Here is a 17,094-nt window from a genome sequence, read left to right as displayed (position 1 = left end):
TTGATTTATTGTCACATGTATTGGAATACAGTGAAAAGTATTATTTCTTGCACGCTAAACATGCCATTCATAGAGTACATAGGGAAGAAGGAAAGGAGAGGGCACAGAATATAGTGTTACAGTCATAGCTAAGGTGTAGAGAAAGATCAGCTTAGTATGGTAGGTCCATTCAAAAGTCTGATGGCAGCAGGGAAGAAGCTATTCTTGAGTTGATTGGTACATGATCTCAGACTTCTATATTTTTTTCCCGATGGAAGAAGGTGGAAGAGAGTGCATGGGGTCCTTGATTGTGCTGGCTGTTTTTCTGAGGCAGTGGAAAGTGTAGACGGAGTCAATGGATGGGAGGCTGGTTTGTATGATGTACTGGGCTACGTTCACAACTCTTTGTAGTTTCTTGCGGTCTTAGTCAGAGCAGGAGCCATACCAAGCTATGATACATCCAGAAATGGTGCTTTCTATGATGCATCTGCAAAAATTGGTGAGAGTTATCGCGGAAATGCCTAATTTTCTTAACCTCTTGAGAAAGTAGAGGCATTGGTAGGCTTTCTTAACTATAGCGTCAGCATGGAGGGGCATGGGGTGATCTGGACACCTGGAAACTTGAAGCTCTCGACCATTTCCACTTTATCACCATTGATGTAGACAGGGGTATGTCCTCCACTATGCTTTTTCCTGAAGTTGATGATTATCTCCTTCATTTAGTTGACATTGAGGGAGAGATCATTGTCGTTGCACCATTTCACCAGATTCTCTGTCTCTTTCCTGTACTCTGAATCGTCATTGTTTGAGATTCGACCCATTACAGTGACGTCATCAGCAAACTTGAAAATCGAATTGGAGGGGAATTTGGCCACACAGTGATAGGTATATAAGGAGTATAGTAAGGGACTGAGGACACAGCATTGCAGGGCACCGGTGTTGAAGATAATGGCGGAGGAGGTGTTGTTGCCTATCCTTACTGATTGCGATGTGCTTGTTTAGTGCCCCATCTTAGAGAGGCATCTGAGGCTGTAATCTTCTCCACTTTAAATATTTTTGAGTACAGGACCAGTTCTAGTTCCTGACTTGGCAAGTGTTAATGGTGCACATGATATTGCAATCTTACGGGAAGCAGCCAGTTTAGCAGGCTGTCTCTGCATTCACCATCCAATTGGGACTGAAAGGACAGGAGGACCATGAGTCAGCATGTGAGGTTGGCTGGCATGTGAGTTGTGAGAGCGCAGCTCTGGGGATGTGAGGTTGGTGAGGAGAAAAGAGCTGCTATGATTCTCTTAATCCACAGAGTGCTCAGTGGCAGCAGGCTCTTTGAGATTCTGCTGCGTGCGCTTGAATGCAGTTATCTTATTGTTTATGATATTAATTGCAGATCTAATGCAACATGGTTTTTCGCCTGTGCCCTTGCCCCCTTTGAACTGTTCAGCCATGGACACAGTGGGGGGTCCCTGTCGACTCTGGAAAAATAAGAACACCATGGAAAAATTCAACTTAATCACCTACTCAGCCGCTTAATCGGGTTAGGTGGCATCAGTGCCCCGGTGGCAGCTGCCAGTAAAAATGCCCGGGAGCCAGTCCAGTGCAACTTTCCCAGCAGTCTGGCCTCCAACCCTGTCTCCAAGGGGCTGAGGAAATTCTAGCCTAAGAGTTGAGCATATTGATGTGGCATTGGAATCACTTATGGGTCAGATTGGATAAAGGTGACCTTCCCTGAAGAACCTTGATGAGCTGTTTGGAATTTTATACCAATTCAGCAGTTTAATGGTCACTTTTATGGCAGGTTCGTGCCACTAGGCGGATCGGTGGAGCGAGTTCATGTAGCCTCTCACCAAGCTAGGAAAAGCTTAAAAGCGACGGGGGCAATTTACTTGTGTACTTTAAACATTGCTGGAATCAAACCTGCTCTGCAATCCTACAAGGATTCTATTCCTAGCAATCGTTTTGCTTCTCAGTTTATGCTTGCCTTAGTTTACTTTGTGTAGTTCAAGGCATTCTTTTAATTTTAATTTAAAGCTCTGACTGAACTGGGACACTGTGTGATGCTTGAAAGGTTGGACATGCCTCCTCCATAAGCCAAAATTAGATACACTGAGTCACACGTAAGTGCAATGATCTGGGACACTCCCAAAGGAGATAAACAGAGAGAGAGCTAGTTTCCCGTGCAGCACTCAAAAATTGCAACAATATGTAAACTTAATAAATAGAAAATTGGGAAAATTGGAAACAATAGCCGAGCCTTTGTCCTTTATTAGTCATAAGTAGGCTTACATTAACACTGCAATGAAGTTACTGTGAAAATCCCCTAGTCGCCACACTCTGGCGCCTGTCCAGGTACACTAAGAGAGAATTTAGCATTGCCAATCCACCTAACCAGCACGTTTTTCGGATTGTGGGATGAAATCAGAACACCCGGAGAAAACCCACTCAGACATGGGGAGAATGTGCAAACTCCATGCAGGTAGTGATCCAAGTTGGGAATCAAACCCAGGTCCCTGGCGCTGTGAGGTAGCAGTGCTAACCACTGTGCCACCGTGCCACCCTGCCAAAGAAACAAATTCTGTTCTCTGGGCCTTGTGACCATATGCAAGATAATGTCTTTAGTGAAAGGGGAATCATGCAAATGCAGCCAGTAAATGATTAACCGAGGCAGAAAGAATCAATGTGTTGCAATTGCCTACCTCCTTTCCAGCTTACCAAATCACAATGATAACCACACCGATCCAGATTTTGCGATGCACTGAATGAGTCGTTTGAGACGGGACATCTGGGCAGCTGCATGGGAGGACGTGGTGACTTTTGGGGTCCAAAGCTTCCTCACCTCAGGCCGAGCTCTGTTGCAGATGAATAGATGGAGATTGATTGCCGTGATTGGTCAACAACTCCATTATCATTGTATCAGAAGATCAGAACGGTAGAAGGCGGACTAAATGGACTTTGAACTTTGTTTTGTCCAGCAGCAGCTGCTTTTATGTTCAAACAGAACTACAATGTGTCATGCCCAACAATGACCATGAAAAGAAGCACAGTCACAGAATGGGATTTTTGTGGCTTTTGTAAAAAAATAATTTTAATTGTTATAAATGTTTACTATTTCAAATTTGATTATAGTTTAACCTATAGTGAAATGGGTACTCAAATCTTGCCTATCATTATTTAATGAGGCTGACAACACTGGCGAGGAAATCAGTTTGATTTGTGGAATATACGTAGGTGGACAAGACAGATTAACGTCATGCTAAAGGGGCCAAGGATTACATTTCCCAATTTTTATTTCTCTGTTGTTATTGGCAGTATAGCAGTGCAGTTGGTTCATAGTTTGGCGGCGACCAGAGTAAAATGTACCCTGATGGAATTGCAGCTTCATTTTCCTTGGCATTGAGAAGAAGGAATATTTATTGAAATGGAAGAGTTTCATTTGCTCTTTCCTGCATAATTGAATCTAGCTTGGCCGCAGCGTATTAACTCGTAGGATTAGAGAATCTTGATGTTAACTGTGGGTCAGACAGCTGAAAGTGGAATCACTATTGTAGTTGGTGTGTTATATGGATGCAGTTTTACATTTCTTTGCACAAGTTGCATTGGTGTTTTTTAAATATTCATTCATGGGACATGGGCATCGCTGGTTGACCCGCATTTATTGCCCATCCCTAGTTGCCCCAGAGGAGTTGAGAGTCAACCACCTTGCTGTGGCTCTGGAGTCACATGTATCATAGAATCCTACAGTGCAGAAGGAGGCCATTCGGCCCATCGAGTCTGCACTGACCACAATCCCAACCAGGCCCTATTCCCATAACCCCATGCATTTACCCTAGCCAGTCCCCCTGACACTAAGGGGCAATTTAGCAGGGGCAATTTAGCATGGCCAATCCGCCTAATCCGCACATCTTTGGACCATGGGAGGAAACCGGAGTACCTGGAGGAAACCCACGCAGACACGGGAAGAATGTGCAAACTCCACACAGACAGTGATCCAAGCCGGGAATCGAACCCGGGTCCCTGGCGCTGTGAAGTAGGAGTACCACTGTGCCACCGTAGGCCAGACCAGGTAAGGATGGCAGATTTCCTTCCCTAAAAGACATTAGTGAACCAGATGGGTTTTTCCGACAATCAACAATGGTTTCATGGTCATCAGTGGTTTCTTAATTCTAATTAATAATACCACTATTTAATTGCCTCCCCTGTAAACTAAAGCAACACTGTTTCAAGTGACCATGTAAAATCAGGGTCATATGTAACTTAATTCTTGGAACAAATAACTCTGGAAAGGAAGCCATTAATAATTTGGACTCATAGAAATCATAGAAATCATAGAAACCCTACAGTGCAGAAGGAGGCCATTCGGCCCATCGAGTCTGCACCGACCACAATCCCACCCCACATATTTTTCCCGCTAATCCCTCTAACCTACGCATCCCAGGACTCTAAGGGGCAATTTTTAACCTGGCCAATCAACCTAACCCGCACATCTTTGGACTGTGGGAGGAAACCGGAGCACCCGGAGGAAACCCACGCAGACACGAGGAGAATGTGCAAACTCCACACAGACAGTGACTCATGTTGGCAATCTCAAGGGAAGGTGCCTAGAAAATGAGTGCTTGTCAGAGAATAGGTTTACGGTTTAATGGCTGGGCAGTGCAGTGGATTCTTCATTACTTATCGAGCCAACGCTGTGCTGGATCTAAAATCATTGATGGTAAAACCTGTTCCAAACGAGGGAACCATTTCATTTCCAGTCTGGAACAGTCCAAAAAGGCATGTAAAAAATGGAAAACTATTAATGTTAATTTGGGAGGTTTCATTACCTTTCAATTGGGATAAATGCAGTACAGAAACTAGAGTCACTCGTATAGGTTTCCTAACATGACTGAGGAATGGTTAATGAGAAAGTGGATCTAATTAAAAGGCAGATGTCACTGTCATGCCATTTTGTCTCCATTCTGCCTAACTGATACACTACTCCGGAATGTCATATAATGAATTTTCCATAGTAAGCTCCACAGACTGGTAGCAAAATTGGCAGTAGAGGTTTGGCAGCTGTAAAAGATGCCATATAAAATAATTGATTCATGTTTGTTGCAATTTGCACCCAATTCCCGAATCAAATGCTTACATTTATAATGTATCTTGAAGATGAGTGTAGCAGCATCAATTTTGCCACATTATCTGCCTCTCCTCCTGAGGTTTTGGAATTTGGCGACACTCCCATTGCTGTTGATTTCCAGTAACGTTTCCGATATTTATGGGAATTATAATATCTGCTGAGACTCTTTTCTAGTGGGTTTATAAAATAAACTCTCATCTTTGTTTAATAAAAGTAAATTAAACAAATATTTCAGGCTGTCAGAAGACTAAAGCTGATGTCAGCGGAAATGTGAGTTCTTTTGAATAGGTTTGTATGATTGGGTAAAAAGAAATTTATTCATAGAATCATAGAATCCCTGCAGTGCAGAAAGAGGTTGTTTGGCTCATTGTGTCTGCACGACCACAATCCGACCCAGGTCCTATTTCTGTAACCCCACATATTTATCCTGCCAATCTCCCTGACACTAAGGTCAATTTAGCATGGCCAATCAACCTAACCCGCACATCTTTGGGTTGTGGGAGGAAACCGGAGCACTCGGAGGAAACCCACACAGACCCGGGGAGAACGTGCAAACTCCACACGTACAGTGACCCGAGGCCGGAATTGAACCCAGGTCCCTGGCGTGTGAGGCAGCAATGCCAACCACTGTGCCACCATGCCGCCCCACAGTGGGACATGGGCGTTGCTGGTTGGCCAACATTTATTGCCCGTCCCTAGTTGCCTGATGGTAGTTGGGAGTCAACTACATTGCTGTGGCTCTGGAGTCACATGTAGGCCAGACCAGGTAAGGATGGCAGATTTCTTCCCCTAAAGGACACAAGTGAACCAGATGGGTTTTTCTGACAATCGACATTGATTTCATGGTCATCAGTAGATTCTTAATTCCAGTTCTTTTTTTTGTTGAATTCAAATTCCACCATCTGCCGTGGTGGGATTTGAACCCGATTGCCCAGGACATTGGCTGAGTTAGTTATATTTAAATTTATTAAAATGGACATAAATCATTACGGGCATGAACCTGATTACATCGCCACTAGTGGTGGTGGAAACCATGATCCCGCCAGTGAGATTCACAATTTCTGGGTTTTGTAGGATCTTGAACCCACACCGGCAATCTTGCGGATGGACCGTGTGAGCTCAAGATCCTGCCCAAAGTGTCTGTGTGCATATACCATTGACCCATTTTCTAAGGTTTTCTGAGGTAAAAGCACAAAGGTGCAGAGATATGTTGCACCCACAATGGGTGCACAGTGGTTAGCATGTTAGCATGTTGCCACAATGGTTAGCACTGCTGCCTCACAGCGCCAGGGACCTGGGTTCAATTCCGGCCTCAGGTCACTGTCTGTGTAAAGTTTGCACATTCTCCCCGTGTCTGCGTGGGTTTCCTCCGAGTCCTCCGGTTTCCTCCCACAGTCCAAAGACATGGGGGTTTGGTTGATTGGCCATGCTAAAATTAACCCTAGTGTCAGGGGGATTAGTAGGGCCAATATGTGGGGTTGCGGGTATGGGGCTTGGGTGGGGTTGTGGTCGGTGCAGACTCGATGGGCCGAATGGTCTCCGTCTGCATTGCAGGGATTCTATGAATAAAAGTTTTTTTTAACCCAATTATGCAAACCTGTTCAAAAGGACTCACACTTCCGCACCCGCAATGTGCTTGCTGTTGCATTGGTTGGGACACGTTTCAAATTTTCAGTGAAATAAATTTGAATGATCACAAATTTTCAATCTTGTGTGAACCAGTGCAATCAGGCAGCCAATAGGATATTATCATTTTCACCTTCCTTTCAATTTGAATGTAACTCCTTGGTATATATAAGAGCGGCAGCCTGGTGACTTTTTTCTTAGTACAGATGAAAATAGGTTGATCACCATTATACATTTACACTCTGTACATAGAGAGATTTCACTTGACAAGCTGTTGTTTAATGTATGAACATTACACTGCCATTCAATAAGATCCTGGCTGGTCTTTGATCTCCGCTCCACGTTCCTCCCTGGTTCCTATATTGCTTGATTCCAAGAGTCCATCGATCTCAGCTTTGAATACACTCAACAAATATACTCAATGTTTAGTAAGACATTAGAATTCACACAAGAATCCACACAAGTCAACACTAGCTCTTCTGAGGCGGACAGCATATACTCATGAAATAGATTTGAATCAGGTGAAAGCTGTGGTTTGGCTTGGGACACAAGCTCCTCTTTATTTATGTTTCTGGGTAGGAAGACAGAAGAATTCAGAGGCATCATGCCAACTTGCTTAAGACCACTCCTTTTCCTTCAGAATCAGCTATTGAGAAACAGGAGTTTTTTTTTTAATAACACAAATAGGAAATTGCAGACTGCTCCAAAAATGATTAGATTGGTTAATCAGTCACCACAGTCAAAGAGTGCGATCCTTTAAGCAGTGCAGCCAACAATGAATAGCATTTATTTTTGCTGTACTTTAATCTTTGTCACTATATTTTTCCCCTCTGCAAATCTCCAGTTCTGTGTACTCTTGTTCCAGATTAAGTTTAGAAAATGATCCAGTCCCTTTGATCTTAACCATGTCTCTGAAAGTAGTGAGTCTGTTTTTATGATTCATTTTCTCTTCCTCTCTTTAAAGAGGAGATATTTCCTTTCTGCTTGTCCTAACAAGCATTAACTTGACTTGTGGAATAATCAGAGGGTGGAATCTTCCTGGTCCTTCGGAGGTAGAGCAACACCGGGCAAAAAACCCATCAGGGCAAGTCCACGAGGCTGTTCTGCCTCTGGACAAGTTTCCCAAGGGTGGGTTGGCATGACAATTTGTAGCCCACTTCACGGCGGAGTGACCAATCACTCCAGTTAAGCCCCCAATCTAGGGCCATTGTCCCATGCCAATGGAACTTCCCTGATGATGGATGGGGCCCCCTCTTGAGTCTGGAGCCTGACAATTACTTTTTATTTATTTATTAGTCACAAGAAAGGCTTACATTAACTCTGCAATGAAGTTACTGTGAAATTCCTCTAGTCACCACACTCCGGCATCTGTTCAAGTCAATGCACTTAACCAGCATGTCTTTCAGACTGTGGGAGGACACAGGAGCACCCAGAGGAAATCCACGCAGATAAATGTGCAAACTCCACACAGACAGTGACCCAAGCCGGGAATCGAACCCAGGTCCCTGGCGCTGTGAGGGAGCAGTGCTAACCACTGTGCCACCGTACCACAAAAACCATACTGTACTTGGTGGTGGCTTCCAGACTGCATGTCGGAGGGCTGCCAGAACCCCCTGACAAACCACCAATGGCAGAGCCAAAAGGCCAAAATAGTTACAGCCGCAGCCACAATCATTGGGCCTTCATTTTTTCAACATGTTCATCAGCCATCCAAGATTGGCTGTTCAATGCTGCTCACATTATGCCTCCCGCATCACGGCCAATGGCCTTCATTGGATAGCAGATGCAGAAGCGGCCTTTTGATTGGCTGCATCCATAAGATGGCAAGGCGTGTGGATGGCAGACGCCAGCAGGGCTGGGATCCAAAATTGATCCTGACCCTCTGTTATCTGTTGTGTCAGAAGATTCCACCCACATTTAGAATCATAGAATCCTACAGTGCAGAAAGAGGCCATTCGGCCCATCGAGTCTGCACCAACCACAATCCCACCCAGGCCCTATCCACACATCCCTACATATTTACCCACTAACCCCTCTAACCTATGCATCCCGGGACACTAAGGGGCAATTTAGAATGGCCAATCAACCTAGCCCGCACATCTTTGGACTGTGGGAGGAAACCGGAGCACCCGGAGGAAACCCACGCAGACACGGGGAGAATGTGCAAACTCCACACAGACAGCGACCCGAGCCGGGATTCAAACCCATGTCCCTGGAGCTGTGAAGCAGCAGTGCTAACCACTGTGCTACTGTGCCGCCCTCAAATTTCACCATCTGCCAGAGTGGGATTCGAGTCCGGGTGCCCAGAGCAATACCCGGGTCTCTGGATTACTCGTCCAGTGACAATACCACTACGCCACCGCCTCCCTACATCCTAAAAGGATGCAGTCTGATAGAATTCTAAATGCATCGTCGTACAACTTAACCTCCCTGAAACGGGTCTATAATTAATGCTTGAACCACGTATGTGTTTTGTAATGGAGATGTGATACTTTGGTTAAAAGTGATCAGAGCTTTATTATCAGTTGCTTCTTCTCTCTCTGTTTCCCGTGTTAGGCCTATTGTGTCATTTCTGGTGCTTATATTAATACAGCAGTGCTCCAGTGAGCCAAAAGGAATAATTACAAATACATAACCGTATGGGACTTGTTTTCCTGCAGCTAGTTCTAGCTCTACTGATGTTCATCCAACACAGCCTTCGAACGTGTGGTACTAAACTTATATGAATAAATTTATGAATGGATATGACCAATATCTTATTGGCATCAGATATCAGGACATCACAGGATATCATATATTATGTGCTGGCCATAATTTCATTACAACTGATGGCCTCTCAATGTTTCACAATTTGTGTACCCAAGTGATCAAAATCTGTGTTGTCATATTTTCATGGAGTCAACATTGCATGGGTTTATGATTTTAAAGTCAAGCCAATCACGGTGGCACAGTGGTTAGCACTGCTGCCTCACAGCACCAGGGACCCGGGTTTAATTCTGGCCTTGGGTCACTGTCTGTATGGAGTTTGCACATTTTCCCCATGTCTGCTTCGGTTTCCTCTGGGTGCTCCGGTTTCCTCCCCCAGTCCAAAGATATGCGGGTTTGGTTGTTTGGTCATGGTAAATTGCCACTTAGTGTCAGGGGGGTTAGCAGGGTAAATATGTGGGGTTATGGGAATAGGGCCTGGGTGGGATGACGGTCGGTGCAGATTTGATGGGCCGAACGGCCTCCTTCTACACTGTAGGATTCTATGATTCAATTATATTGATGGATGTGGAGAAGGTGTGAAGTCACGTATCATTATAGTTTGGTCATGTCTGTGGTCATGGACTAAGGACATTAGTGTGGGAAATGACACGTTTGATTCTCTCACTTCCACTTGAAGAAAGTGCACTGTAATGAGCAGGGCCTATATAGGAAAGTTAACTTAACACAAGCATAGGAACAGCCTTTTCTTTCACAACGTCTTGTTAAGTTGACAAAATCTAAACAGATTAATTGACTGCAAAGTCTGGCTCCAGTAGGCAATCCCATCACATTTTACAAAGAACAGCCTTGCACGTATAGGCTGTCACTGAGATAAGGTACTGCGTCTGCTAAATGTGAGCAATGAAGCCACATTTGCAACTTGATTACCTTGAGTTTATAGACCACCTGCAAATGCTTGACTCTGGCCTAACACTGGCCACTTTGAATTCAGACACGCACGGGTCTAATCCCTAATATTATAGAGATAATCTGGCATTAATTTTGGGGCTTGCCTTGAAAAATATCAGCATTTTGGAATTTATCATCCCATCCCCACAAAGAATGATGTCTTTTAGGAGTCTGGAGTGTCTTGAATGCACCCTGGACTAAAAGAAAAAGGTTTTCTAATGAATGATGATGTGTTATTTACACCAGGCAAACTGAGAGTGTGCTGACCCTTTCTGTATTTTTAAGAGCATCTTCGTTTAAATAGTATGGACACTGAAGCTTTGACTTGAGAACCGCATCCTCCGCTGCTTCCCTTTAATATCAGGGTTCAAGCTAAATAAACCTGTGTGAAGAAAGACTAGGCTGGATTTTACACTCCCTTGCTGGCCAATTGAAAGGCAGGAGGGCATTTTAAATTCAGCCGGCCCACATCATGCTGCTGACCCCACCGCAATTTTACCAGTGGAGGAGGGCTTCAGGTGTCCCACTTAAGGATCTCACCCAGCCACCACCGACTGGCAGCAGTGGGAGAGGCCCATGCCAAGCTGCCAGCCCACCAGGTTTCCCTGCAGGTGTTGGTGTTTGGCAGGGGGCGGGTGGGTGAAACTTTGTAACAGGCCTCCTGGGTCCATTGGAGGGCCCCCTGAGATATTACCTTCCCTCAAGAACTTAAAAGGGAGAAGAAAGTTTGCATTTACATAGCAGTGCCTTTCAGGTTATTGTTGTAAAGGGAAACACAGCAGACAATGTAACCACACCACAGCAAGGTGGTATTGATTGAAAATAAAAATAGGCCAGGACAGCAGGAAAGCTCTCTTGCTTTTCTTTGAACAACAGCATGGGATCTTTAATATGCACTCGAGAGGACAGAGCCTTGGTTGATAATCTCATACAAAAAGACAGCCCTTCAACACTGCAATGTTAGTATGTCGCAAAGCATTGACTTCATTAGCCAGATTGGACTTGATTTCATCTTCTTGGGCGGCACAGTGGTTAGCACTTCTGCCTCACAGTGCCAGGGACCAGGGTTCAATTACCCGGCTTGGGTCCCTCTCTGTGTGGAGTTTGCACATTCTCCCTGTGTCTGCGTGGGTTTCCCCCAGGTGCTCCTGTTTCCTCCCACAGTCCAAAGATGTGCAGTATTGGTTGATTGGCTGTGCTAAATTGCCCCTTAGTATCAGAGGGACGAGCTAGGGTAAATGCATGGGGTTATGGGGATAGGGCCTGGGTGGGATTGTGGTCGTTGCAGACTTGGTGGGCCAAATGGCCTCCTTCTGCACTGTATGATTCTATGATTGTTAACCGTTAGAAATTTTAGATGGCTACTAATGTTCTGATGGACCTCTGACAGCCTTTTTGACGCGAATATGGCAAGAATTGACAGTGCTTTAAGAACCAGTTATGGGGAGGAGTTTGTAACCTTCAGTTCAACCAAACTTCAATCCTCTTGCTACCATTTGGTATTCTGGATAATTGAACTCTCTGTCAACAGGAGATAGAAATCAGGCTCTTTTGAGACTGAAGATTACAGCTGTTAGGAAAAGCTCATAGCTGGCAGAGATCCCATTGACTGAAAGGTTTAAATTAAAAATATGGGTATTTCGCCAAAGTTCAAAGCTCCAAATCCTCACTACAACAGATGATTTGCGTAGCTCTTTTTTGCAATAAGTAGGTCTAAATCAGCCATAGTGTGAGCTCATGGCAATTGCAGGTACGATTGAGATCATTTATCTGTGCAGTGTTGATTCCAGTTTCAAAAGAGCTTCAGGGTTTGCATCATTTAATTCAAGCCTATTGGAGCTTAGGTTTCACAATCAAAGCCAACTTTTATTTGGCAGTGATGTTCAAGAGAGACAGAAGTGACTTGTGTTTAATTTGCGTTTCGAGGCTACAAGCGTAAGTGTAATGTGCAAACAAAATGCCATCAAAATGAGGTGTCAGTTATTAGAATACATTTCTTTTATTCCTATTATGAGCATTGATTTTTATGGAGCTCGCATTCTCCTAATCTATTAATTTGTAATAGGTAAACGGACTAAGATGACACAATGATGTGAACACTTGCTTAAGGTCATACTGGATAAATCTTTTGATCTAAATCCTAATGATCTACACAAGTCTCCAGTACTTTGTTTAGCTGCTTCCTGCATTGAAAGCAAAGCCTGCCACAGGCTGTGCTTTCACCCTTATCACCTTTATTTGATTGGCAAATCCTAGGAGGTACAGATCTCTAAAGCAGGATTGGATGAATTCTTATCTATTTTTCCCCCATTTTTCAATGGCTGACATTATCAGCTCGTCATGCCATTCGGCCAGCATGGTAAGCCGGCAAGATCGCGAGAAAGGCGAAAAACCATGTTCACACCCGCTTTATCACCTCTCATGATCTTACCAGGTATGAGGCTGATTTTAATATTTAAATTCTAATTTTAATATTATCAGTAAGCCAAGAACACAATCATCCAGGCTCACTTGCCTTAACGGCCTTGCCGGTGGAGGTCCTCACCGGCGAGGATCACGTATCGTGATTCCGTCCACTCCTCCTACTGGCGTGAATCACACTTTGCCTCATTTCTTTCTCTAAGTGGCATAAGATTTGAATTTTTCTCTCGCCAAAAAAATGGGCACGATTCCCATTTTCATGCTCGTTCAACACTTAGAATTTTTTTGGTGAGATCGCCCCCCGCCCCACCGCCCACCACCACCACCATGTATTTAACCACGTTTGAAACTTGCTCATTAACAGACAATGGCTGCTTTTGTGTTCACTGAAGATGGAATTTTAATTTAAGCCTTCAGTCACTGACACCTGCCATAGGCAGTCCCTGAGCATTAGGCATATTGGTAATCTGTGTTGTTTTATTGCCTTGCAGGTTCCTTTGACATGGCAGTAAGATGCTTGCTAGTTCAGCTTTAGAGTTACAAGTATCTCAGTTATGTTACAAACATATGCTTTCAGTTGTGTTGGAAGTCATGTAAGAACGTCACTTCTTGTTTTGTCTGTAATTATATTCTATGAGTGATAGTATCTATAGTCACAAAGTTCAAAGGTAATGTGACTTCCTGCTTAGCAACAACAAATTGCATTTCAAAATTAAAAATTGCCAAATGGTTTCACCCCATTGTGTTCAGGCCAAAATGTTTAGCTTCGGAAAATGAGGCAAAGAACAGCTTACTTCAGCAAGAAGCTGAAAGGTTGTAGATATTTTTTGTCTCAATCTCTTCTATGAGTTTTCTGTGATTTTAACACCAGAATTAACTTGAATCATTTCAAGATACTTAGTAAAGGATTTGTTGATTCAGAGACTAAAGAACTGTCCAAAGATGTGAAGGTTAGGTGGATTGTTCATGCTAAATTGCCCCTTGGTGCCCAAAGATGTACAGGGTAGATGGATTGGTGGTGCTAAATTGCTCCTTGGTGCTCAAAGATGTGTAGGTTAGGTGAATTAGCCATGATAAATGCATGAAGTCACAGAAATAGGGCGGAGGAGAGGGCTTGGGTAAGATGCTCTTGGTGCAGACCCGATGGGCTGATTGGCCTTCTTCTGGATTGTGGAGATTTTATGGTTGGGAGAAAATAAGAGCGTGATCTTCCAAGTTCACGCCCTGCTGATGCTGCAAGCGAGGACGGAGAACTTGACGCCCGACCAAATCTCCGTTCACTGCAGCGGGACCAGAAAATCCCACCGGCAAGAATGGTTGTAAGATTCTGCCCTAAATCTATCCCTTTGAATAAATTGTTCTGATACTTAATAGTTAACTTGGGCAATCCTCTGTTTGGCACATTGGTTTGATTAATAGCCACCAGTGACTGCAATCTGTAAGAACTTCAGAACCATTAGAGATATAATCATTAAATATTAACAAACTAAAGAGGGTTTTGGCTTAATTTTACTGCAAATATTTTTATAATGAATGCAACTGATTTCCCATGAGTTATGTGGTACATTGTTTTATGCTAATTGAAACTCATGCTGGCTAATATATTATGAATTCCTCTGGGACAGGCATTTTGTTTAAAGGATTTGAGCAGCAGTAAATTTTGAATGGCGTTTTGCCTCCATTGTCAGGCAAAGCCTGAATAACTTTTCAAATGAAGTTAATGCCCTTTCTGCCATGTATTTTCATGAAAATCAGCCTGTATGTGGGCTCTTAGCTCAGCCATACCGTGTAACATGGTGGGTTGTTCGAGAAACATGGTTTTTTTTCTTTTGACAGTTTGATATCAATCCTTTCTTTAGACTGAATTGGAGGCAGTTGTGTGTTGTCCTTGAAGTTTAAGTCTGTACAGTGATCGTCAGTGGTCTATTTAATTGTGGAAATGTCGCAAGCAAGTTCAAATCTGTTCTCATTCAATGTGAAATATGTGCTCACTGGGGTCCCTCCAAGTGGCATTGAACCCAGTTACGACATTCTCATTTCTGACTTAATTGAGATAGCTATATAAATTGGATCAGGGACTTGAAACACCATTGTTTCCTGCAATGCCAGTCAATGCTATTGTCAGTGATGAAGTTGGGGAAGAAAAAGGTATTTTTTTAAACTGACAGAACAATTGTCATTAATGCCTTTTATCTCCAAAACACATTTTTCAGTAAGACTATAAAAGAAAAAGATTGAAAAATATATAGGTTACAATATGACCTGATGTGAACCTTTATCTTCTTTGTATTCGGATTCTAATTGGTGGTCCTGGCCGTTTGAAAGTGAGATTAGCTCAATAAAGCCACATTTTAAAAGAACTGTCAATTTCCTTTTTGTGTCTTAAATGTACAAGTCTGATAATTCAAGAAGAGACGTGACATTAAATCAATTAAGAAAGTAAAATATTGCGGTGCTGAAAATCTGAGAGAAAAGCAGAAAATGCAAGAAAAACGAGGTGCCACCGACCTAAAGCTTAAACTCTGGCTGGAACTTTCCTTGCTACCAGTGAGCCATTGAAATCTCCATTCGCACTGGCGGAACCGGAAGATTCCGCCAGCATGGAAGGTCAGGAAAATTCCAACCTCTGTTTCTATCCCTACTGATGCGGCCAAGTGTTTCTTCCAGAATTTTCTGTTATTCTTTATTGGCCATTTATCTTTTACCGATTTGGCGACTTGAATTTTGTAAGCATTTTTGCAAGTGTCCTGATGTGGGGGCTGCAGTATAACCCAGCCAAAACGGTCTGGTAGTGATGGGACTCTGCTTGGAAAATATGATTCAGTGACATGTGGACACTAATGAATCAAAACAATGTTGTATTGTCCTTTCCTCAGGATTTTGGCAAGTGTCCTCGACTGAGACTTTTCACACAGGAGTATATTCTTGCTTTGAATGAACTGAACGCTGGAATGGAGGTGGTGAAGAAATTCATTCACAGGTATTCCACATTCTTCCTGACTAACTGCTGAAATACATTATTGCTCATATATTTAGAAAAATAGTGAAGTTTGATGAAATATAATTCAGTCTGGGTTAAAAAAAACTTCAATTTAATTGAATATCCAGTTGCATTAATCATTCATTCATATTCTCTCTGAAATTTTAAATTGAATGATTCTAGAAAAATATAACTGCATATTTTGGTTACATTTTTAATTTCTAGCGTATAAATTGTTTTTAGCTAATTTTGGTTTCACAATTTGTGTTACAGTATGCATGGCCCTACTGGCCAGTGTCCCCATCCAAGGGTCCTACCAAACCTTGTAGCTGTCTGCTTAGCTGCCATTTATTCTTGTTATGAAGAGTTTATTAACAGGTTGGTACAAAAGTCTGAAGTTTATTTACATTTAATACAAAATGGGATTGATTGAATAATGAGGCCCATCCTGGGTGTATTCCGTCTAACGCCGAGTGTCTGTCGGGATAGGCTCCGACTCCCTATGACCTTGAATTGGGGTAAGCGGTTAAGTGAAAGTGAAGTGAAGAAGAGGTGGATAATGAGGTAGTGTCTCATTAGACTGATTAGGCTTTAACATAGTTTCTGGTCTTTGCCCTTCTTCCATGTCGTAGTATGTTAGACATGAATTTTCCTCAAATTTGAATGCCATTTTCATGATAAAATGAATCCATAGCCTGACTTGCCTAAGCAAGAAACTATTTGCCAGATGTCTTCTAATGATTAAAGCAAAATAATGAGGATGCTGGGATCTGAGACAAAAGCTGAAAATGCTGGAAAATCTCAGCAGGTCTGTCAGCATCTGTGGGGAGAGAATAGAGCCAACATTTTGAGTCTAGATGATCTTTCGTCAGAGGGTCATCCAGACTCGAAACGTTGGCTCTATTCTCTCCCCACAGATGCTGTCAGACATGCTGAGATTCTCCAGCATTTTCTGTTATTGTCTTTTGATGATTGCTATGCTTCTTTAAAGTAGAACATATGTCCTTCAATCCTCAAAGCTCTAGAACAGAATGTGCATTTGCATCAGATATTGAAAATCCAAAGCTGGTGTCTGCTGGTCAGGTTGACTGATCCACGGAAGAACATAATTCTCTCAAGGAGGAATCTGCAACCCAATGATTCTATCAGCCAGAGAATTGGTGCAAGATCCAGGCAGCCTTGTAGTGAAGAGTATATGAAAAGCGGTGAAAACTAGGACACCTGTATCAACAATGCACAAGTCATGGTTACAAATACGTACTTAGACCTGAGATTCCTAAACAAATGGTTTGAACTCGCTCCTTGTTCTGTAAAT

The 17,094-nt window shown here is 43.1% G+C and overlaps 1 protein-coding gene across 2 annotated transcripts in view; it reads left to right on the top strand.

Moving 5' to 3' along the window:
• cmip (c-Maf inducing protein) overlaps positions 1 to 17,094 on the top strand; it is a 228,996-nt gene that overhangs the window by 162,168 nt on the left and 49,734 nt on the right. For both annotated transcript variants that reach the window (XM_078210632.1, XM_078210631.1), the window contains exons 8-9: positions 15,676 to 15,779; positions 16,053 to 16,157. In XM_078210632.1, coding sequence (XP_078066758.1) covers positions 15,676 to 15,779; positions 16,053 to 16,157 — 209 coding nt within the window. The remainder of the gene's footprint in view (positions 1 to 15,675; positions 15,780 to 16,052; positions 16,158 to 17,094) is intronic.

This window comes from Mustelus asterias, chromosome 4 (assembly GCF_964213995.1).
Source record: "Mustelus asterias chromosome 4, sMusAst1.hap1.1, whole genome shotgun sequence".
Lineage (NCBI taxonomy): Eukaryota > Metazoa > Chordata > Chondrichthyes > Carcharhiniformes > Triakidae > Mustelus > Mustelus asterias.
This window is presented reverse-complemented; position numbering and strand designations above follow the sequence as displayed.